At 39.1% G+C, this 21,180-nt stretch overlaps 1 protein-coding gene across 2 annotated transcripts in view; it reads right to left on the reverse strand.

The window, feature by feature from the left end:
• Nucleotides 1-1,299: 1,299 nt before the first annotated feature.
• The window catches only part of slc38a1 (solute carrier family 38 member 1), a 71,604-nt gene continuing 51,723 nt past the window's right edge, over nt 1,300-21,180 (reverse strand). The window contains exons 11-17 of one of the 2 annotated variants that reach the window (XR_010006721.1): nt 19,539-19,618; nt 17,491-17,591; nt 16,308-16,426; nt 13,792-13,933; nt 13,596-13,693; nt 4,285-10,858; nt 1,300-4,177 (exon numbers count right to left, since the gene is read on the reverse strand). Coding sequence is in view for 1 of the 2 variants with exons in the window: in XM_003221189.4 (XP_003221237.1) it covers nt 10,763-10,858; nt 13,596-13,693; nt 13,792-13,933; nt 16,308-16,426; nt 17,491-17,591; nt 19,539-19,618 (636 nt within the window). In the remaining variant the exon portion in view is untranslated. Of the gene's footprint in view, nt 10,859-13,595; nt 13,694-13,791; nt 13,934-16,307; nt 16,427-17,490; nt 17,592-19,538; nt 19,619-21,180 lie in introns of both variants that reach the window. The other variant, XM_003221189.4, reaches the window with a different exon arrangement.

The following is a 21,180-nucleotide window of genomic DNA, read 5'->3' on the forward strand; positions in this document are numbered from 1 at the left end:
CAGTCCCAGTGGTGGCATCAATTGTTCCCCCCCAAAGCGTTTGTTGAGCTGGTGACCGCCTTGATCGCCCTTTCCTTAGTACAGGTTGAGTATATCCAGGGCCGGCCGGAGATATTTTTTGATGTGAAGCGGGGGTGCTGAAAAGCGCCCCCGCCACCGGCGCCCTGGCCCCGCCCAGCGTGCCCTGGCCCCGCCTCCCACGCTGCGTGGGAGGCGGGGCCAGGGCGAATAGTGAGGGGGGCGGGGCCAGAGTTGGGAGGGGCCACGCAGCGTGGGAGGCGGGGCCAGGGCACGCTGGGCGGGGGGGGGCGGCGCCAGAGTTGGCCCCGCCTCCCACGCTACTCCCGCTTGCCCGTCTGGCCTTTTCTAACAGGCCAGACTGCAGCGGAGGTCCCTCCAGGCCAGCTAGAAAAGGCCAGACGGGCCAGGCGCACTGGGCGGGAGGCGGGGCACCGTCAGGACGGTGCCTCGCCTCCCGCCCAGCCTGACGGCGCCCCCCCGGGCCTGCGCCCGAGGCGGCGGCGTCAGGTGCCTCAATAGTGGGGCCGGCCCTGAGTATATCCTATCTAAAATTATTGGGGTTAGTTTCTGTATTTGTATATGTGAACATACTGAGATCTCTGGGAGATGGGCCCCACGTCTAAACACGAAATTCATTTATGTTTCAGAGACACAATGTATTCATAGTCTGGAAGTAATTTTATACAAAATATTTTTAATACTGTTGTGGATGAAACAAAGTATGTCAACAATGAAACCAGAAGTGTAGATACTTTTGGATTTTGGTGCATTTTGGGTTTTGTAATTCTGGTTTAGTGATGTTCAACCCATATCAGAAAGAAAAGGTCTGCAGAAATGTCCCTACTGATGGGGAGAAGGGATGTAAAATCAGATATCTTCCAAGACTGGAGCTCTTTATCTGTTTTTGCTTATGGTCACGAGTTGCAATTTCAGGGGTAACAAGAATAATCTGGGAATAATCTGAAACTCCTCCCAGCCTATCAATATTGGAAATTATTTAGATCTACTCCTGTGCTGACCTAACTTCTCCATCTTCTTGTTTCTTCAGCAGATCTTTTTGGCAGACTACTTTCAGAAGATCCCAAAAATCTAATAGCAGAAATCTGCTGGTAAAAGAGAGATTTAAACTTAAACTCCTTATATCTGGTGCAAATTTAAATTAGGATTGCACTGGTTGCATAACAAGCATACCTAATTATCTATCTGTAACAAGAAGAAATAAACTATACGATATTAGGTCATACTTTTCACATTTCAAATCTATATGAATAACAAGAATTTCAGAATTCAGTACATTTTTATTTACATATAATATCATTTATATGTATATCATTAAATACAAACACAAGGAATGATAACGTACAAGCCAGAGCAACAACAACAAAATTACAAATAGTTTTTTGAAAAATGAGTGGGTAAATAAGGCAAATATTAACATTAGTTCAGACTTCAAGAATCTGATTTAGTCCAAACAAGTGTAAATTCTGTTCACTTCTAAAGAATCAGTGACATTTCATTCAGTACATTCAGTTTTAGTATTTGCAGCACCAGAAAGAAATAACATAGTAAGCTGAAAAGTAACAGTTTAGGCTTTTCCCCCACTGAAATTTATATTCATACTTAAAACTGTAGCTCTTTCAAGTTGTCCACCATAATCACAAAAATGAACCCCAGAAATCTGAACAGATACATTTCAAATTAGGAAAATATTTATGTAAAAAATTGAACAGGATTACTTGTATGGTTTTTACTTCAAGGACCAAATTAGTAGGTAACTGAATGCATGATAAAATAATTTAACATTGAATACTTCAGGTCTGGATTGTCTGTTCTACAAAAGACCAAAACACAATGCAATTACCAGTGCTCACTTAACATTTCTGTTAACAATGCTTGTTATATTTCTGTATATGGGAACATTTCCTTGACATTGAATAGGAAAGAGAGGATAACCTCTATCAGTAAAGAACACATATCATACCCTCCCTTTAAAACAGTGGTCCTCAACCTGTGGGTCCTCAGATGTTTTGGCCTCCGACTCCCAGAAATCCTAACAGGTGGTAAACTGGCTGGGATTTCTGGGAGTTGTAGGCCAAAACACCTGGGGATCCACAAGTTGAGAACCACTGATCTAGAAACAGAAAAATAACTTCTTCATGAATGCAAACTGTAAGAATGACTATCTCTTATTCCTTGTCCATAGTCCACTTTTTACCCACCACAATTAATGAGCCAAAAATCAAGCCAAAGAGATTGAAGGATTACGAATTGATTCCTGTTGTCACAGATATACGATAGCTTCCTCAGGCAATGTCACTGAAAAACTTCAATTTCAAATGTGCTTATATTTACAAGTCTTTTTGGAAATCAGTTTGAACCAACAGTGGCCAATGAACACTCAGGAGTGTATATTCGGTCATCTTGGTATTAGAAATCTCCTCTTGTTGATTATTTTTCTGTATGGAGGTGTGACATCTGGAGATGAGCTACACCTTGCTGACAGAACATATATATAAAGTTCAATAGCAAGCCTTTTCAATTCAAGGTTCTCACACTGCAGAGGAAAACTAATGTCTGGAGAAATTAATGTCAATACACCATTGGGCTACTTAAACCAAACTCTTGGCTTTTAATAATGCTGCTTTCACTGTTTGTGGTCACAACTGGGCACACAGAAAGCTCTGGATCACAGTACAGAACATTAAAGACAGATCTTGGACAATTGCCGTTCTACCCCCAGTAAGAGAATGCAGTTTCCCAAGCTCTAGTTAAAGGGCACTGCAAAAGGATTACAAGCTATTTCCTGATGACACAGATAAATCAATTGTAGTTAGTTAGGAATAAGCTCTGGCATTTCATGGGATTGTGCTCTTAAGAAATGTGCTACAATAAACAATGCAGTTACAGAACCATTACAATTTGCTCTAGGAAACTTTCTTACAGAGTGAAATGGAACAGGACAGTGAAAGAAGGAGAGGGCAGATGTAACAAAGTTAAAAGCTAAGGTGTTGATGCTAGTATTCAGATCTGGCTGCAAACACCTTACATTATTATTACAGATGAACTAACTCAACACCTTTGTTTTTATGGAATACACAACTGCAAAAATAGAAGCATCCTATTTATTTACAAATATATATATACATACATACATACACAAATGAAACATTTCCTACAGTACCATACACCTGCATAGATTCTTTTTGTTGCTGTGAACAAAAATCAGTCTCAGGGATATATATATATCTATATACAAAGTATGGAATATCAATAAGTCCTTCAACATTATCATCTTCACATTTGAAAACAGAAGAATTTACGCTGTGAAACAATGCAAACATTCAGTTTAGAACTGTGCACACTACATGCACAAGGTAATAACTTCTGACACCAAGCAGCACTTTCAGAGATACTTATTTTAGAGAGAAGATTTGAGTGTCTTTTTGAAAATCCATCTGAACTGATACATACATTCTGTTGGGATTTTATATGAATGATATCAGAGTGAAGGACCAAGGAGAGCTATCTACGAGTTATCTCGTAAAGAAATGCTAGTCTTAAATTTCATCCAGAATGTATTTGGTGCTCAAGCAAAAGTGCAAAATCATACATAGGGGATGAAGAGCATATGCTCCAACACTTCACCCAACTGAAAACTGAGACACACACATGGCCAGGCAACAAAAGTTAGTAATGAGAAAGAGCACACAAAACCACCATTTTAAGTGAACAAGCCCAGAAGTTTATATATTATATATACTGAGTTTAGAAAATCTTGGGAGAAGGGGATCCTAATGGGAAGGGCAAGATTACACTCCTTCTCTCCTTCTTGATGGGTTACTTGACAGTTCAAACTACTTTTGTGCTCTGAATTCTCCTTGCATCAATTAAAGAATGACTGATGGAGGAAAGTGAGAACTAGAAAACTGGGGCATTTTAGAAAGTAGCTAGTAAAAGGGGATGCCAATGGTTAACCAGCTCTGTCCCTGACAAACCAGGATACTGGCTCCCTCCCCCATGTTCTTAGTTTCTTCTTCCACTGAAGCAAAAGTCTATTGCTTTGTATATTGAGGAAATGTGGCTATTCTGCAACAGACATCCAACCAAATTAGGTGATGAAGAGGTATTTGGATCCTCTACAGCAGTGGTTCTCAACCTGTGGGTCCCCAGGTGTTTACCAGCTATTAGGATTTCTGGGAGTTGAAGGCCAAACCATCTGGGGACCCACAGGTTGAGAACCACTGCTTTACAGTAACTGTACACATTTTGTTCCATAAGGCAATGCTTAGGGGTGACTTTCAACATGTATTAAACAGGTGGTTCCAACTACTAGGTACACTGAATCAATGGGATTAACAAAAACATGGATTTATGATCCCAGCAACATAATTAACGTATCTGCCCTAATAGGAAAGAACAGATTTAAGACATTGTAGCCAGCTCTCAAAATCTAAGAATTCTGCTGTGTAAAACAAAAAAATTCATCTAATCCAGGGATGGGCCAAATGTAGATCTCCCAGTCTGTTTTTGAGGGGCTCCACAAGTCACAAATCTTCTTCAAAAACCCATTTTGCTCCAAAATTACTACTAGGGATTTCCCCCCCCCCCCCCCCAAAAGTATTTTCATCTCTGAATCTCAAAGGTAAAAACAAATTTTAGTTTACATTAAAATTGCTCAAATGTCAAAGAAAGCCTCTAAACAAAATGGGAAACCTAAACAAAATGTATTTTATTTTTTGTGGGGGTGGGTACAGTGGAGACTGCAGTCTTCCAAAGTTGGGGGGGAGGAGGGCTAATCTAACTTCCTTGCTGTCCACAGTTGCCTTATTCCAGATCAAATTTCTTTGCCAAGGATGTCAACATGAGACTCCATGCCCCAAGAGCAGTATCGTGACTTCTGACATACAGCAGCTGATGAAATTGTGACTGTTTGATGCACTCACCAAGTATCACAAAAATTATATTCTACAGTATAAGATGATATTTTGAGTATCCTCTAGCACCATTGAGACATGGAGAGAAGGAGGACAAACAATATCTTTTCCTTTTCAGAAGAGAAAGGAGAAAAAAAGCTTTCACTGCAGTTTCCTTAGCAGCACTATCTGATGGTGATTGGGTCCACATGTGACTCACGGGCCTGATGTTGCCCTCTTGTAACCCATCCCCAAAGGAGGTAGGAGTGCCCACAACTAGTCTATGATGGCAGTATTATTCATAGTTAGTGATTAATGGACTCATGGGCACTCAGTGTTTCCATTGTTAACTGTTATTTAGCAAAGCTAACAGTTGTTGATAGACCTCCTCTCCTCCGTGTATTTGTGGATTCATCCTTTAAAGTCACCTAAGGCAATCTTCCTGAATCTAGCATGCATTTGGTGTGTTAAAATTACAATTCATGTCATTCCCAGCCATCATACTGTGTTGTGGAGGGGAAATGTAACATACCAGTTTGGGAAAGGCTATTTTAAGGCAATAAAACATCACTCCTAGTCACAGAGAAGGTGCAGGGAAGCAGTACACTGACATTAAAATAGAAAACTAAGCAGAGAGAATTCTGAATTATTTTGTTTGAAATCTCTCAATAATTTTTCTTGGAATATAAAAATAATAATCAGAAACTCTATTTCCTAAATATATGTGAGTTAGCTATCACTGAACTTTCACAACATTCTTATTAATCCTATATTACTTTAGAGATGTGCTTTCTCTGTGCTCCTCAACGCTTTGTGCGCTATATTCATTACTAAAAAATTGCCAATTTATCTGCAAGTGAGCAGCAATATTTTAGTGACTCCTAAGACAGTCACTGAATAAATTCTTCAATTTCCCAGGGTTTTTGAAAAAAATCTAGTGCAAAGCTTCATAAGTCAGTTCAAATCCAGACACAATTTTCCCTATTATTCTTCAAACCTGTCTATATCTTTTTAAAAATTGTTTAACAGACACATTGCTTGGCTTAATCTGGAGACTTAAATTCAAATCCTTGCTTGGCCATGAGCAAGTCATTTTCATTCTTGGCCTCAGTTGTCCATCTGTAAATGGAACTATTACCAATCTACTTTACAGAGAAATTTTGAAGATGAACTATGTGATACAGAAAACGCACTTTGAAGAAATGATAAATAAAAAATTCCACATTCTACAAAGAGGCAAAATGGTTACTGAATAGAGCTCATTAAGTAAGTATGGGTGCACCTGCAAATTTTGGTTTAAAATATACAAGTGACTGAATAGCAGGATGGATAATGGTTCCAGAATCAGAACTAGATAAAGTAAAGACTTGTTATTGCAAAGCATGGGTAATAATGATCCACAAGTAATTATATAAAAAGGAAAAAAGCATCTGTATAACAGGCACTGAAGCAGTTGGAAGCTAAAGCCCAATGAGAATGTGCACCAACAGCAAAGAAGTCTTTTCTAACCCAGTACCCTCCAAAGTTAGCAGAAAACCATTCCCATCAATCCAATCAGCATGGCCAGTAAGCATGGATGACAAGAGCTGTAGTTGAAAATAATAGAAGGACACCGGGTGGGGACGAATGCACCAGGGTTCATCAATGGGTTTTGTTTGGTTCCACTTCATTAAAAAACGAGTCTAAACAGCTGACTACACCAGCTGACTGTCTGGACTGCATTCTTAAACTGCATGATTACCTACAACTTGACTCAATGGGAGTTAACATGCATAAGGACACAATCTATATCAGTGGCTATTTTCTCTTGATTGGTTCCAAAACAAATCTCTGTGCCATGGGAACCTACAGGAAACCACATTTCTCCATTTCCTGTATTACAGATGGGTACTCAAAACAATTCGAATTAAAACCACAACAGGAAATTCAGGAAAGGTTCAATGCCTATTTTGTATTGGACCTGCGTTTTTATGAACACCCTAGGAAAAAAAACACCCGGGAACATTCTGGGAACCTCTAGGTCCTCCAGTATGATAATGTGGGTAACTTCTGATGGATTACAGTTACACTACAGCAGAGGTTTTCAACCTGGGGTCCCCAGATGTTTTTGGCCTTCAACTCCCAGAAATCCTAACAGATGGTAAACTGGCTGGGATTTCTGGGAGTTGTAGGCCAAAAGCTTCTGGGGACCCCAGGTTGAGAACCACTGCACTAGAGGATCTACAGATTCCTAGAAATCTCTAGTGTAATACTATAGTCAACATTTTCATCAAATCTGTGAATAACCAAATCCACAAAAATCAAAACCACAAATGTGGAGGGCAGACTACCGGTATTATATACTAGAGGACCTAGGATATGGAGCCACAAATCGGTAGAAAATATTACATATTCCTCTCCTTGTGCTAGTGGAGGCTTCTTTTGAGTAAAGAAAAGATGAAGAAAAAGACATCTGCTTCCAAGCAACTCACTGTAACCCAAACGGTTCATGATGTGTGGAACTCCCCCTATTTCTATTACTCATTTGCAGTATAACTAAATTTATATAGATTTTATAGGTGTAAAGCACCACTATGAAGTATGCTCAGAAATCAACTGGCAACCAGTGTAGTGTGGTTTCGCAATAGTCACAAAGGTGACTAAAATGAGACTAATATTTGGACATATCATGAGATGATGATGATAAAGTGGAAAGCAGTAGGCAAAGTGGGAGACTGCACAACAGGTAGATTGATTCAATCAAAGTCATGGCCCTGAGTTTGTAAGACCTCAGCAGGGGATCTTGGAAGTCCCCATTCACAGGGACGCCATATGTTAAAGTCAGCTTGACAGCAAATAACAGTAAAGATTAATATCAGAAGATCATGTTGTCCCATGCCTCCATGCTGTGCCATGTCAGGCAATAACATTCCATTCTGAAAGTTTTTCAAATGCATACAAGGGTGGCCTCATGTGGAGTGCATTACAATAATCTATATTTCATAGTCTGTTGTCAAAATGGAGACTGATCAGACCTTGAGATAGTTAATTCTCTGAATTCTACTAGCTGAGTAAGGGATGTTGGGAGTACTGTTCCACAAAAGGACCTTTTCCCAAGCTCTAGGATATGCCTGCACAACCTGTGGCTCTCCAGCTGTTTTGGACTTCACCTCCCAGAATTCCTGACCACAAATTGGCTAGGGAGTTGAAGCCCCAATACCTGGAAGGCCACAGATTGTGCAGGCCTGCTCTAGGATGATGGTGAATGGGTACAGACTCTGATGTGTGGCAAAACTTTTTTCTATCATTTTGAAGAATGAAGACAGGATGGATATGGGACCTAATGAATAACAAATGCAAAAGCATCAATGGACAAGGAGCATAGGGAGTTTTAAAGGATCTAACATACTAAGTATACCACAAACCAAATGTGAGTATGATACACCATCCCAAAAAGCCAATGCAATTCTAGACTGTATCATCAAAGACATAATGCCCAGATCAAGCAAAGTTATAACACCACTCTAGTTTGCACTGATCAGACCACACCTGGAATGTTATTGTTTTGTGCCTTCAAAGTTATTTCCTACCTATGGAGATCCTACAGGGTTTACTTGGCAGGTTTACTTGGCAGGATTTGTTCAAAGGGAGTATGCCTTTGCCTTCCTCTGAAATTGAGAGATTGTGATGTGACCACAGTCACCCAGTGGGTTTCCATGGCTGAATGGGGACTTGAACCCTGGTATGCAGAATCATAGTCCATCACCTATGTGTCCAAATTCAAGAGAATACTGACAAGCTGAAATGTGTCCAGAGAAAGGCAGCTAAGAGTATCAAAAGTCTGAAAACCAAGCTTTACAAAGAATGTCTGAGGGATACGGTTATGTTTAGCTTGGAGAAGAGAAGACTGGAAAGTGACAAAATAGATATTTTAAATATCTGGAGTGATGTCACACAGAATATGGAGAAAGCTTCATTTTTGCTGCTACAGAAACTATGACAGAAACCAATGAATTCAAATGATAAGAAAAGAGATTCTACCTAAACATTAGAAATTATTGATGGAACAGTTCAATAGTGGAGTTACATGCCTCAAAGGCTGATAGAATCTCCATCGTTAGGGATCTTTAAGCATATGCTGAAAGGGCATCTTTCAGCAGTGTTTATCTGTGCATTCCTGAGTGTCAGGGGCTTGGACTACATGGCTCTTGTGGCCTCTTCAAACTTAATAATTCTATGAAAGCTTACCCATTTAGGCTTAGCCTTATGACACAGTCATACATGTAGTGTTTTAGGACTTAAAATTGTTGGCTATCTCTAGCATGCACGAAAAGTTCTTCTTTACTTGTTTTTCAGTAAATAGATTTTGTCTCCCTGCCTTTAAAAGATGGTTTACTTTTTGAATACATGGAATGTTTATGTATTGTTCTTTTGGGCTAATTTAGCTTCATAACCATTGCTGTGTAGAAAAAGGATCCAACTTTGAAATGGCTGGCCAAAGTCTAATCCAGGAGCAAGGGATCTTTGATTTTCCAGATGCTTATGCCCCAAACAGCATGGCCAGTGGCAAGGAATTATGAAACATGTGGTTTAGAAACAGCTGGAGAAGCAAAGGTCTAAGCAATCCATCCTTTCTTTTCTTACAACAATTATGACTGCAGCTTCTGCTGGATGCCAGCATTCTGCAGTTGCTAGCAATCCACATGAGCAAAGCCTTTCTGATCATTGTCTACCTGATCAACAGTCTGAAAAAGTTACTTTTTTAAAAGTATCATCCCCAGGATTCCCTACCTCCTGTTCACTGGCTAGTGAGGAACCACTGATCATGCTGGTTGAGGGAACGTGAGAAATATAGTCCAAAAGTTAACTGCCAAACTCTGATTCAAACATAAACCATAAACATTTTCTGAAAAAGAAAAAAAACGGGTAATATGTATGCATGAACTTCCACGGATTAATACAAAATGTAATATACAAAGATGATTCCCTTAGGGTGAACTACTAAGGCTAAATTGTGTACAAGCTTTGTTTACCAATATCAACAAGCTTCCAGATTTGATTGGTAACCAACTACTAAGTTATCTATCAATTAACCACATTGCTATACCAGTACAATTAGGTAGAAGCAAAGTTACCTCAAAGGACTGAGAACTACATCTGATTAAGGCTGGCTAGTTGATCTTAAACTGAAAATAAATTGAAAAATGAACTTGCAAGAACAGATTGAGTATCCCTTGTCTCAAAATGCTTGAGAGCAGGAGTGCTGTACTTTAGATTTTTTTTGGATTTTGGAATATTTACATGTACATAATGAGATATTTTAGAATGGGATGCACGTCTAAACCTGACATTTATTTATGTTTCATATACATCTGATAAACATAACCTTAAGGTAATTTTATACACAAAGTTTAATCAACTTTGTGCATACACGAGGTTTGTATACACTGAACAATTAGAAAGCAAAGATGTCACTATCCTAGCCACCAATATGGACACTTTAGGATTTTTGAATTCTGGATAAGGGATACTCAACCTAAGTAGACTATCCTACTTCCATTATTTTTGTAATAATAGCCACATACAGAGTACCTATTACTCATGAACAAATTTGTGAATATGTAGAACTGTAATAACCATAATAATAAACTTACTACTGATCCAGTAGTTTCTGAAACACAGAAACGAGAATGAAACATTACAGTAAAGTGTCTGTCTTCAGCAAGGAAACATATGATCCTAGTATTTTGATTTCAAAAAATGAAGAATGGGATAAACTGACAAATGGGCTGGAACAATTTTGGTGAGTAGCAAAATATACATGTTTTCTTCTCAATGTCTCAGTAGCCTCAGTCAGCAGTGTCTCCTGAGTGTACCCAGTCGTAGATAACAAGAGGAATGCTGACCAGAGAAAACAATATTCCCAGTGCCAAAAAGAGAGAAGCCTAAAAACAGAATTGCAGAATATTTCAGGTAACAGAACTTCTTTGATAAAGACTTTACAAAAAATGACAAAAGACTTCAAAACCAAACAAGACATCTCAGGAGAGACATGTATGTGCTGAGAATCAGGATTTTTATCAGCTATTCATGAAGATCTGCATCATAATGTGTAATTTAAAGCTTTGATGTATTTCCTTTAAAACCCATATTATTTCTTGAATTAAAAAACCATTTGAAGACATGAAATTAACATCATGCGGAATGGACATGATTGCTACTCCTACATCCCTACTAACCCTGCTCCCAACTTTCCACATACTGGAAGACATCTAAATGTATTACTACTACTACTACTACTACTACTACTACTACTATTATTATTATTTTATTGTATGACACAGCAAACAAGATAGATATGCTGGATTTCGTTTCACAAAATCACAAGTCGAACACTTTCCAAGTGTCTAGGACTGTGTGATGTATTTTCGGATGATGCACACAGATCCCAGTAGGGTGGCCTTTTGCAGTTGACAGATCGTAATTTTGTCAAAGTCTATTGTTTCCAAATGCCGGCTGAAATCTTTTGGCACTGTACCCAATGTGCCCATCACCACCGGGACCACCTGCACTGGTTTCTGCCAGAGTCTTTGAAGTTCAATCTTGAGGTCCTGATAGCGGCTGAGTTTTTCCTGTTGTTTTTCGTCAATGCGACTGTCACCTGGGATGGCAACATCAATGATCCAAACCTTTTTCTTTTCCACAACTGTGATGTCTGGTGTGTTGTGTTCCAGAACTTTGTCAATCTGGATTCGCAAGTCCCACAGTATCTTTGCGTGCTCATTTTCCAATACTTTTGCACGTTTGTGATCCCACCAGTTCTTTGCTGCTGGGAGGTGGTACTTGAGGCATAAGTTCCAATGAATCATTTGGGCCACATAGTTGTGCCTCTGTTTGTAGTCTGTCTGTGCAATTTTCTTACAGCAACTGAGGACATGATCAATGGTTTTGTCGATTTCCTTGCACAGTCTGCATTTTGGGTCATGAGCTGATTTTTCGATCTTGGCCTTAATTGCATTTGTCCTGATGGCTTGCTCCTGGGCTGCAAGGATCAAGCCTTCTGTCTCCTTCTTCAGGGTTCCATTCGTGAGCCATAGCCAGGTCTTCTCCTTATCAGTTTTTTCTTCAATTTTGTCAAGGAACTTTCCATGCAATGTTTTGTTGTGCCAGCTGTCAGCTCTAGTTTGTAGTGCGGTTTTCTTGTACTGGTTTTTTGTCTGCTGTGCTTTGAGGAGTTTCTGATTTTTGACTTCAACCAAAGCAGGTTCTTCACTTTGCTTTACATATTCTGCCAGGGCATGTTCTTCTTTGACTGCTTGTTTTACTTGTAAGAGTCCTCTGCCCCCTGATCTTCTAGATAGATATAGCCGGTCAACATCACTGCGAGGGTGCAGTGAATAATGAATGGTCATGAGTTTTCTTGTTTTTCTGTCCAAGTTGTCCAGTTTCACCTGTGTCCAATTTATAATGCCAGCAGTATATCTTATGACAGGTATGGCCCAGGTGTTTATGACCTTGATGGTGTTGTCTCCATTGAGCTTGCTTTTGAGAATTTTTCTGACCCTTTGTGTGTATTCTTTACTGACCACAGTCTTCACATGTTCATGCTTGATGTTGTCCAGCTGTAATATGCCCAGATATTTATAGGCCTCTGGCTGGGGACACTTTATTGTTTGGCCATTAGGCATATTTATGCCCTCACTTTCAATGATTTTTCCCTTCTTCAATGCCATTGTTGAACATTTGTCCAAACCAAACTCCATGCTGATATCAGTACTAAAAATTCGGATAGTGTTGGTCAGAGACTGGATTTCAGTTTCCGTTTTCCAATAATAATAATAATAATAATAATAATAATAATAATAATAATAATAATAATAATAATTCCTGCTCACCCCTCTGATTGCAATTATGCTATCACTCACAGGAGTCAGAGTTCTCTCATCTTATTTTAGGATTGCAAAGAAGATGGAGCCAACAGGAATTACTACTGGGTATTTATGGTGGATATGGGCTCACTCTGTGAGAAAACCATTTTGTGATATGAAACATGTGGTGGGGAGCTACTGATTCCACAAAGCACAAAAAGCTGCTCTTTAACCCCCCCCCCCCCCAACCTTGTAAATAATAGTGAAGACTCTGGCAATAGTGAAGATTCCTGTACCAAGTTTTGTTACTTCTAAATAAAATATCCATAGCCAGGAACACCTCCTGGGAACCGGGTTCGTCAGTAGTACAAATACTTCAACCCAAGTGAACTTTGAGATGTCATATTTTTTATTACCCAAACCCCCTTCCCTTTTAAGCTCTATCTTACAGGAGACTCTAAGATATCAACACACCTTTTTTGTGAGCATGAATTTGTCCCATCTTCACTGAAATGAATTAAAATGGCAATTTATATCCTAAATCAATTTCTGTATTGAGACACACATGGCACTCTTTATGGTGGTGAAAATATTTTGTTATTGTATTATTTTGGAAAATGTACAGTTTTAGACAGTTTAAGGGAGATTATGATGGCAAAGTCTGAAACCTCTAGCGACTGCGTCTTAATTACTAATCCCAATTAAAGTATACCTTTTGAATCAATCTATGAGTGATGAAAGAACACTTATCTAATTCTCATTGATTCTAATTAGGACTGACAATTAAATTTAAGCTCAAGTTCAGAAAACTTACCCAAATCCTCTGAATCAGTTTTGAGCCATCTTGGTGGGTGATTTTTAAATAGAGTGAAGATGGGAGAATAAAGATCAGCATGTTGGCAGAAGTTACCCCTGTGGAAACCAGGCACATGCATTTGTTTTTGTTTTGTTATAATAGACTGGATTATAACAGGAAAAAATAATAATGAAACGTAATTAGAATACTGTACCTACAACTCCAAAAATATCCTTCATGGAAGGTATGAAAATAACCAGCAGATTAATAATCATCAAAAGGACCAAAGTAACTACAATATGATGGCCTAAGTTAAATTTGGTTTTCCTAGCGAGCTCAAAAATAGAAGAGCGTACCTGTAGGAAAAGAAGAAGACATCTGTAAGGCAAAATTTGCACAGAGAAGCTATCCTGCTCATCAATTTCTACCCTCCCTCTAGCTGTGTATACTGCATTTATTTTTTCTGGCCCCAAAGTTATTCAGGAGGGTATATGTAAGTGAAGTGGAAAGAGGGTGTAGAGACAAGTGCATGCATTTCTAGCAGATGCTGTTTATTGCAGCTGCAGGCTTTTTATGTTAGCATTGTTTGCTTTAGTGTCAGAATGAATTATTCTTTTGCCAGGGTAGAAATCTCATTTTTTTTCCCTCTCACACAGCCTAGCAAATCGGGCTTCCAGTAATGAATCAAACAGAAAAGAGAAATGAAATAAATGGTTAGCTACATCAAACTATGTAATTTTCTTTGCTTTCCATTGCCTATCTGAGCTCACACTAAGATGTAGAATGGTATCCATCAAGGGTGGAATGGTTAGCTTCATGGAAACTAAATCTTGCATGTTATCTGGTGAACCTCCATATTCCTATACCCAGCTTGGCTTTTGGAAAGATAATCTTGGAGACCATAAACTCTGGACAGTTAATTCTTGCTATTATTTGCCATGTTGTTGTGTGAAAGAACAATGCAAAGTGTGAGCAGGTGCAATGGAGAAGTGTGAATCAGCTACATATTAGATAGCGTGCATTGATTGAAAAAGCTGAACATTGAGGAATCTTATAAAGAAAGCTACTCTATTATACAGATTTCTGTATAATAAGATATGAGAAAGAGGGCAAAGAGATTTGAAAGACTTTGCAGTTGTGGCTTGCAGGCTTGAAATATGAAAACTTTTTGGTGATTGAAAATGACGACATTATCTGCCATCCTGTCAGAGTTCCTTTTCCTTCTGAATTTAGTTGAAATCCTCAAGGATCTTATATGTGTGCACGCATATGTATGTGGATCCTCCCCTTTGATAGACAGACAGCCCCCAAGTTACAATCAAGATAGGTTCTGTAGGTTTGTTCTTAAGTTGAATTTGTACATAAGTCAGTATAGGTACATTTTAAAGTGTAACTTCAGCCTCTCTCTCCCACCCCCCCCACCCCCCTCTCTCTATATATATATATACTAGCTTTGCCCGGCCACGCATTGCTGTGGCTTATGGGAATCATTTGTTGGCCAGGTGGAATAGCAGTGAATAGCCTTGCAGCCTCAAAGCCTGGCCGTTTTCTGGAGTAACTGGAGTAGCACCTTCTATCAAAGAGCCACTTTGAAGTCTGGCTACTTCCTTTGTAGGGGAATCCTTGTTGGCCAGATTGAATTGCACTGAATAGTCTTGCAGCTTAAAAGCCTGGCTGCTTTCTACATAGGACATCCTTGCTAGGCCAGTTGAATGGGACAGAGTAGTTTCATGGCTTCAAAGCCTGGGGATTTTTCACCTAGGGGAAATCTTGGTTGGCCAGGTTGAAAAGCACTGAATAGCCTTGCTGCTTGAAAGCCTGGCCACTTTCTACCTTGCAGAATCCTTGGTTGGCCAGTTTGAATAGCAATTAATAGTCTCGTTGTGGCAGGTATGAATGCTGCAATTAGTCACCTTGATTAGCATTTAATGGCCTTGCAGCTTCAAAGCCTGGTTGCTTCCTGCCTGGGGGAATCCTTTGTTGGGAAATATTAGCTGGCCCTGACTGTTTCCTTTCTGAAATTCCCAATTTCCCTGCTTTCAGAGTGTTGCTCTTTATTTACTATCCTGGTTTTAGAGATTGTATTGTTATGTATTATTATACCACAGTAATTATTTCATATTATATTTGTAATCTTATCTAAATATAATATATTATCTGCTTAGAAGTGTATTATATGGTAGTGTGGACTCAAGATAATCCAGTTCAAAGCAGATAATATAAGATTATAAATGGGTAATATAGCTGTGTGGCAGGGCCTTGAGTCTACACTACCATATAATCCAGTTCAAATCAGATAATCTGTATTTTATAGGCAGTGTGGACAGGCCTAAGTGCACTCTGCCTGTGCCCTGGGCACCATTTTAGCTGAGGGAGTTGCTAGGATATGAAGGGGGTGGGGCCTAAAGGCAGCAGGGGGGCCCTAAAGGCAGCAGAGCCTACCTTTCTCCTATTGTCAAATGTTTGTAAATTTGGGACTGCCTGTACTGTTATAATCTATCCTTGTTGTCATACAAAGTATGCTGAGATGGTCTTGTCTCAGAAGGAAAGTTAAGATCCATTAGCTTAATAAAAGGACAACTCCTCATGGAGATGAAAGCAGACAAGACAAACTGGATTCCTGATAAAATGTCTGAAGTTCCTAGTCTGAAGTACAACTCTCAACACGACAACATCTATCTAAGAGGCTTGTACCTAGTATCTTGAATTACATTTATAAACATAACTTACAGTGAAAAACAACACTGGGACTGTGAGTATAACTGCAACGATGACAGCAACGCGAACTGTTAAGACCAGGATGTCATCTTTACTCTGGTACTTGTGAAGCAGATCTGACTGCACATTTTCTGCAGGGAAGACAAGGGCAGGGTTGTTCCAGCAGTTAAGCAATTAATTTATAGAAGCTGCCACTTAGCAAGAGCCATCTCAAACAAAATGTGATTAATCTGCAGACAACAGAGCTGGCAGTGAAGCAAGCTGGTTCAAATACAGTGTTTTAAGCCATGCTCCAGTGAGCCTTGATATTCACATTCAGGCTGAAACCTGATACATATTTGTTTGGGAGTAAACTCCACTGAACTCACTGGAAGCTTACTTTCTGCTGGAGTTCACCCCTTGTGAAGGGTAAATTCCAGCCTATTCATCCCGAGCAGAAAAAAAATGCCTGAATGCATGCGCTTGACTCAGAGCATTTTCCACAGATTCATTTAACTCCAGTCAAACAATGTAAAAATATCAGTATTTTACACATAGAACTACCAGTAAGAAATAAGGATAATTTCAGACTCACTGAACCAGGACACAGCGAGACCTGAGTCTGAATTCCCTTTTGGTCATGGAAAATCAATGAATGACCTTGGGCAAGTCACACTCCCTCAGCCTCAAAGGAAGGCAAGGACAAACCCCTCTGAACAAATCTTGCAGAGAAAACACCCTAACGAAGTCACTTTGGGGTCATTGTTTGTCGGAAATTACTCGAGGCACACAAAATCAGTGACATTTTACGCAAGTTCTCTCCTCCTCCTTTCATACTCGGTCAAAAGACATGTTCCTTCCCACAGTGTGACATATGACGGAGGGCCGTGGCCCAATTTTTCACAGTGGGCTGTGGCCCAGTTTCCACCTGTACTTTCTATCACAATACAAAAGAAAGTACAAGATTCAGGAGAAGAGAAATGTCATCTTAAAATATAGCATCTTTGATTTTTATACTTTCTTCTCATTGTGTGGTGACAGTAAAGATGAAACACCTCACACCACTCTACAAAAATCAGTGAGCAGGGAATAACATGTATATTTTAAATATACACACACCAGTATTTCCCCATACCAACACTTCATTTCAAAAGAAAAATAAGGATAAAGAGATGACTTAGATTTTCACACACATCAGCAAAAAGTGCTTACCTACCATAAAATGTCAAATAGCCAAAAATGGCAGTCAGGAAGTACATAACAAACATGGCAAAGAAAGAGATTTTTGAAACCATCTGCATCTTTTTCTGAGAACGACTGGAAAAAAAAGAGAGGAATGATATTGAATAATAAAGAAACAGTGACTAACACTGTCTGGCAAGATTTTAACACAGATTACAGACTAAAAATTACAGCAGGTCCTTGGTATCCACTGGAGTTTGGTTCTGGAACCCTAGTGGATACCAAAATCTGCAGCTACTCATGTCCAATTATATACAGTGGTGTAATAACAACAATATGCCTTATATAAAATGGCAAAATCAAGGTTTCCCTTTTGGATTTCCCTCCAATATTTTCAAGCCATAGATGGTGGAATCTGTGGTTGCAGAATCTGTGGATATGGAGGACTGATTTTAAAAGCAAAGTAGTTACCTGGGGAGCCCAGGACTTCTGTTTCCCCAGTAATGGCCTGCTTTGGCTCTAAAGGCATTGGAAACCTGCATGTAGGATTCCAATAACAATCTCAATGCACTGTAATTGTGGCATTGCAGCTACTTATCTGCAGTTGACTCACGATAAATGAACTCATTCTCAAGATCAAACTCCTTATGGCATCAAATATATGGTTAAACAATGAGAATTATCTTTCTCCCTATAAACAACAGGTGCTGGGAAGTCCAAAAATATCAGTTCAACAGTGAGGGGCGAGTGGCTCCATGCCATGTCCTAATAAAAACCGACACCCTCAAAGACTTATTTGGTATCAAAGGGCCAAGAGAAGCATTCCTCCCTCAACAAGCAACATTCCTGGAGATATAAAAGGTTTATCAGAACCATGGCATGAGAAGAAATTAAAAACAACCACAGCTAGCAGGCTTGGAAATGCAAAAGTCATCTCCAGTTTACAGTAGGCCTGAAACTCTCAAGAACACTGCCTTGTCGACAATACTAGGCTAGATGGCCCAATACATTCTGTGTCAATATACGGCAGGTTCCTATGTCTTTATGAGTTCATTTTTTCTATCAAAGTATCATATTCTTTCTGCCCTATCTCTTAATTCAGATCAGGCTTGTTCGTAGTTGTCATTTTCAAATGGGAGGGGGAAGAAGATCCATGTGGCATTAAACTACAAGCTACTAAAATACATGGTTTAAATCTTGCTGCTTATTAGACGTGATTATTTAACAAAATATCGTATTTCATTACAAAACAGTCACCACTGCGTAATATTTCACAGTGAAATATGGTAAATTGAGTCCAGCAAAAAAAAAAAAAAAGACTACATGTTTCATGTTTGGAAACTTGAAATAGTCCAGTATAGGCTAGAAATATGACAGAATTCTGATAATCCCAGCTTTGATTTTAAAAACCAATTTATGGAAGAACAAAAGTTAGAAAGAGCAAGGGCACCATGTTTGAATTGGTTAGAAAAGAGAGGAGGAACCTCAAAACTAAAAATGTTTTTAAAACCCTTAATTCTCAGGCCTGAAATCGAATTGTCTCTCTCTCTCTTCTGTTATCATGCCTGTACCGTTGTATCAAGGAAACAGTAGTTACCAGGAGATCTAATTATTAGATCTTAGAAATAAACTTTTTAGACTACAACCCCCAGAATACAGCATGAAACTGGTATGGGTATGGGGAGATCTTAGGGCCCTTCCAGACAGGCCCTATATTCCAGGATCTGATCCCAGGTTTTCTGCTTCAGACTGGATTATATGAGTCTGCATTGCCAGATAACCTGGGATAAACAGAAAACCTGGGATCAGTTCCTGGAATATAGGGCCTGTCTGAAAGGGCCCTTAGTGATCTGGAATGTGCTCTTTTTGGTCTAAGATGCCAAATTAAGAAAGACTTATTGTTGCTTTATGGCTTCTTCAAACAGAACCCTACAAAACCATGTGTTTAGGGGCAAGTGGGTCCTGTTGTTTTGTTGAAATAAAGGTTCCTTTGCTCTGATAAGTAACAATGTAGACTCTGGTATCAACATTCTGGAGACATCAGGGTTCACTTTTATAATGAAACAATAAATATGTTCTTACTCTTTAAGTTCGCTGTAGATTGGAAGGACTGAAGGGTGACACACAAATGCAAATGCAATGGTGGGCAAAGCATACACCGTCTGTTTGGAAACAAAAACAAAGCTGAGAATCAGAACAGTAAATATATTCCCTAGTCATATCAAGAAAACTTCACTGATTCAAATATCTGAATTTGATAATACTCTCAAGCCGTTCCCAAACTTTTTTGGCCACGGAATCCTTCAGAAGATTTTTCTCCCCACTGAACTCTAACTCTGTCCCTAGGCATTGTAGACCCATGAAGTTTTTCCCTCTTTCATTCATGCACTCCTATTTTTTTTGAGTATTTTGTATGTAGTAGGTTTGAAAACACAGAGAAAATATTTTAAATACAAATACAAATTTTTATTTCGGTACCAGAAAACATTTATTTGGTATAAGAAAATATTGGATTCACACAAAAAGTGATGAATGAAATTGTTTCATTTTTGTAGTTAAGAACAGTTTTGAAATTGGGCTTGATGTCTATCAGCAGAATACATAAATCTGGGGTAGCATCCAACTTAATCCTAAATTTGTTTGTGTGTGTGTGTGTGTGTGTGTGTGTGTGTGTAAGCATAAGCTGAAAAGGTGGACAGAGAAGGGAGCATTGCTTGGATCATCTTTCCAGCTACTGATTGGTTTATGTCTCTCAGGCCCTTCCACACAGCTGAATAAAATCCCACATTATCTGCTTTGAACTGGAATATATGGCATTGTGGACTCAGTTAACCCAGCTCAAAGCAGATATTGTGGGATTTTCTGCCTTGATATTCTGGGATATAGGGCACAGATTAGTGGCACAGATTCAATTTTTATTTTCAAAGCAGAGCTGCACTGAATTTCAACAAGATCTTCATTCTCTGGCACTGAGAAACTTAAAAAAAAAGATTTAAAAGATTTTTCATAGAACTTCCTCAATGCTTTTGCCCTACGGTTCCATGGAACAGTTTGGAAATTTCTGCTTTATACTAATTAACTAGGTTCACCACCTTTTTGCTTGAGGTAGGATGACTCCTCTGCCTTTAACTGCTACATATCATATTTACTAATCTCCAGAGTATGGAAATATTCCTTCTATAGAATACAACTCCCAGAATCCCTTAGCCAGCATGGCCAGTGCCTGAGGGATGTGGGGAGTTGTTGCCTAAAATAACCTTTTTAAGATATGCTGCTGCTCAGCAGGATAATGCAATGTGAGGCAAAGTACCACGTATTGTATTGAGATCATTGTAAATGCCTTCATGTTAAAAATTCCTTCTGCTGAAGGAAGAACTCTCCTATCAAAGAAAGGGAGACTTTTGAATTTTGTCTGCCCTATATACATCAGAAATAGAAATAGAACTAGCTATAGCTTCACTGAGAAGATAATACCTATTGTATAACGTGCATGCAATGACATTTCAAAAATGCCTTTCCACTACCAGAATATCTGATGATAATGTTATCATTAGATTTGATCCTTTGACTGCTGCAAAATAAGGGGATATGGAAAAGCAGGGCTTGGCTTTAGTTCCTCGTCTCCCTTAAAGGTCACTTCTTGATGGACATTCTACTTGGTTGCTATGAAAGGGAGGCTGAACTCCTTCTTTGTGTAGATCATTCATTATAAGAATGGCACATT

Source organism: Anolis carolinensis, chromosome 5 (assembly GCF_035594765.1).
Source record: "Anolis carolinensis isolate JA03-04 chromosome 5, rAnoCar3.1.pri, whole genome shotgun sequence".
NCBI classification, from domain to species: Eukaryota; Metazoa; Chordata; class Lepidosauria; order Squamata; family Dactyloidae; genus Anolis; species Anolis carolinensis.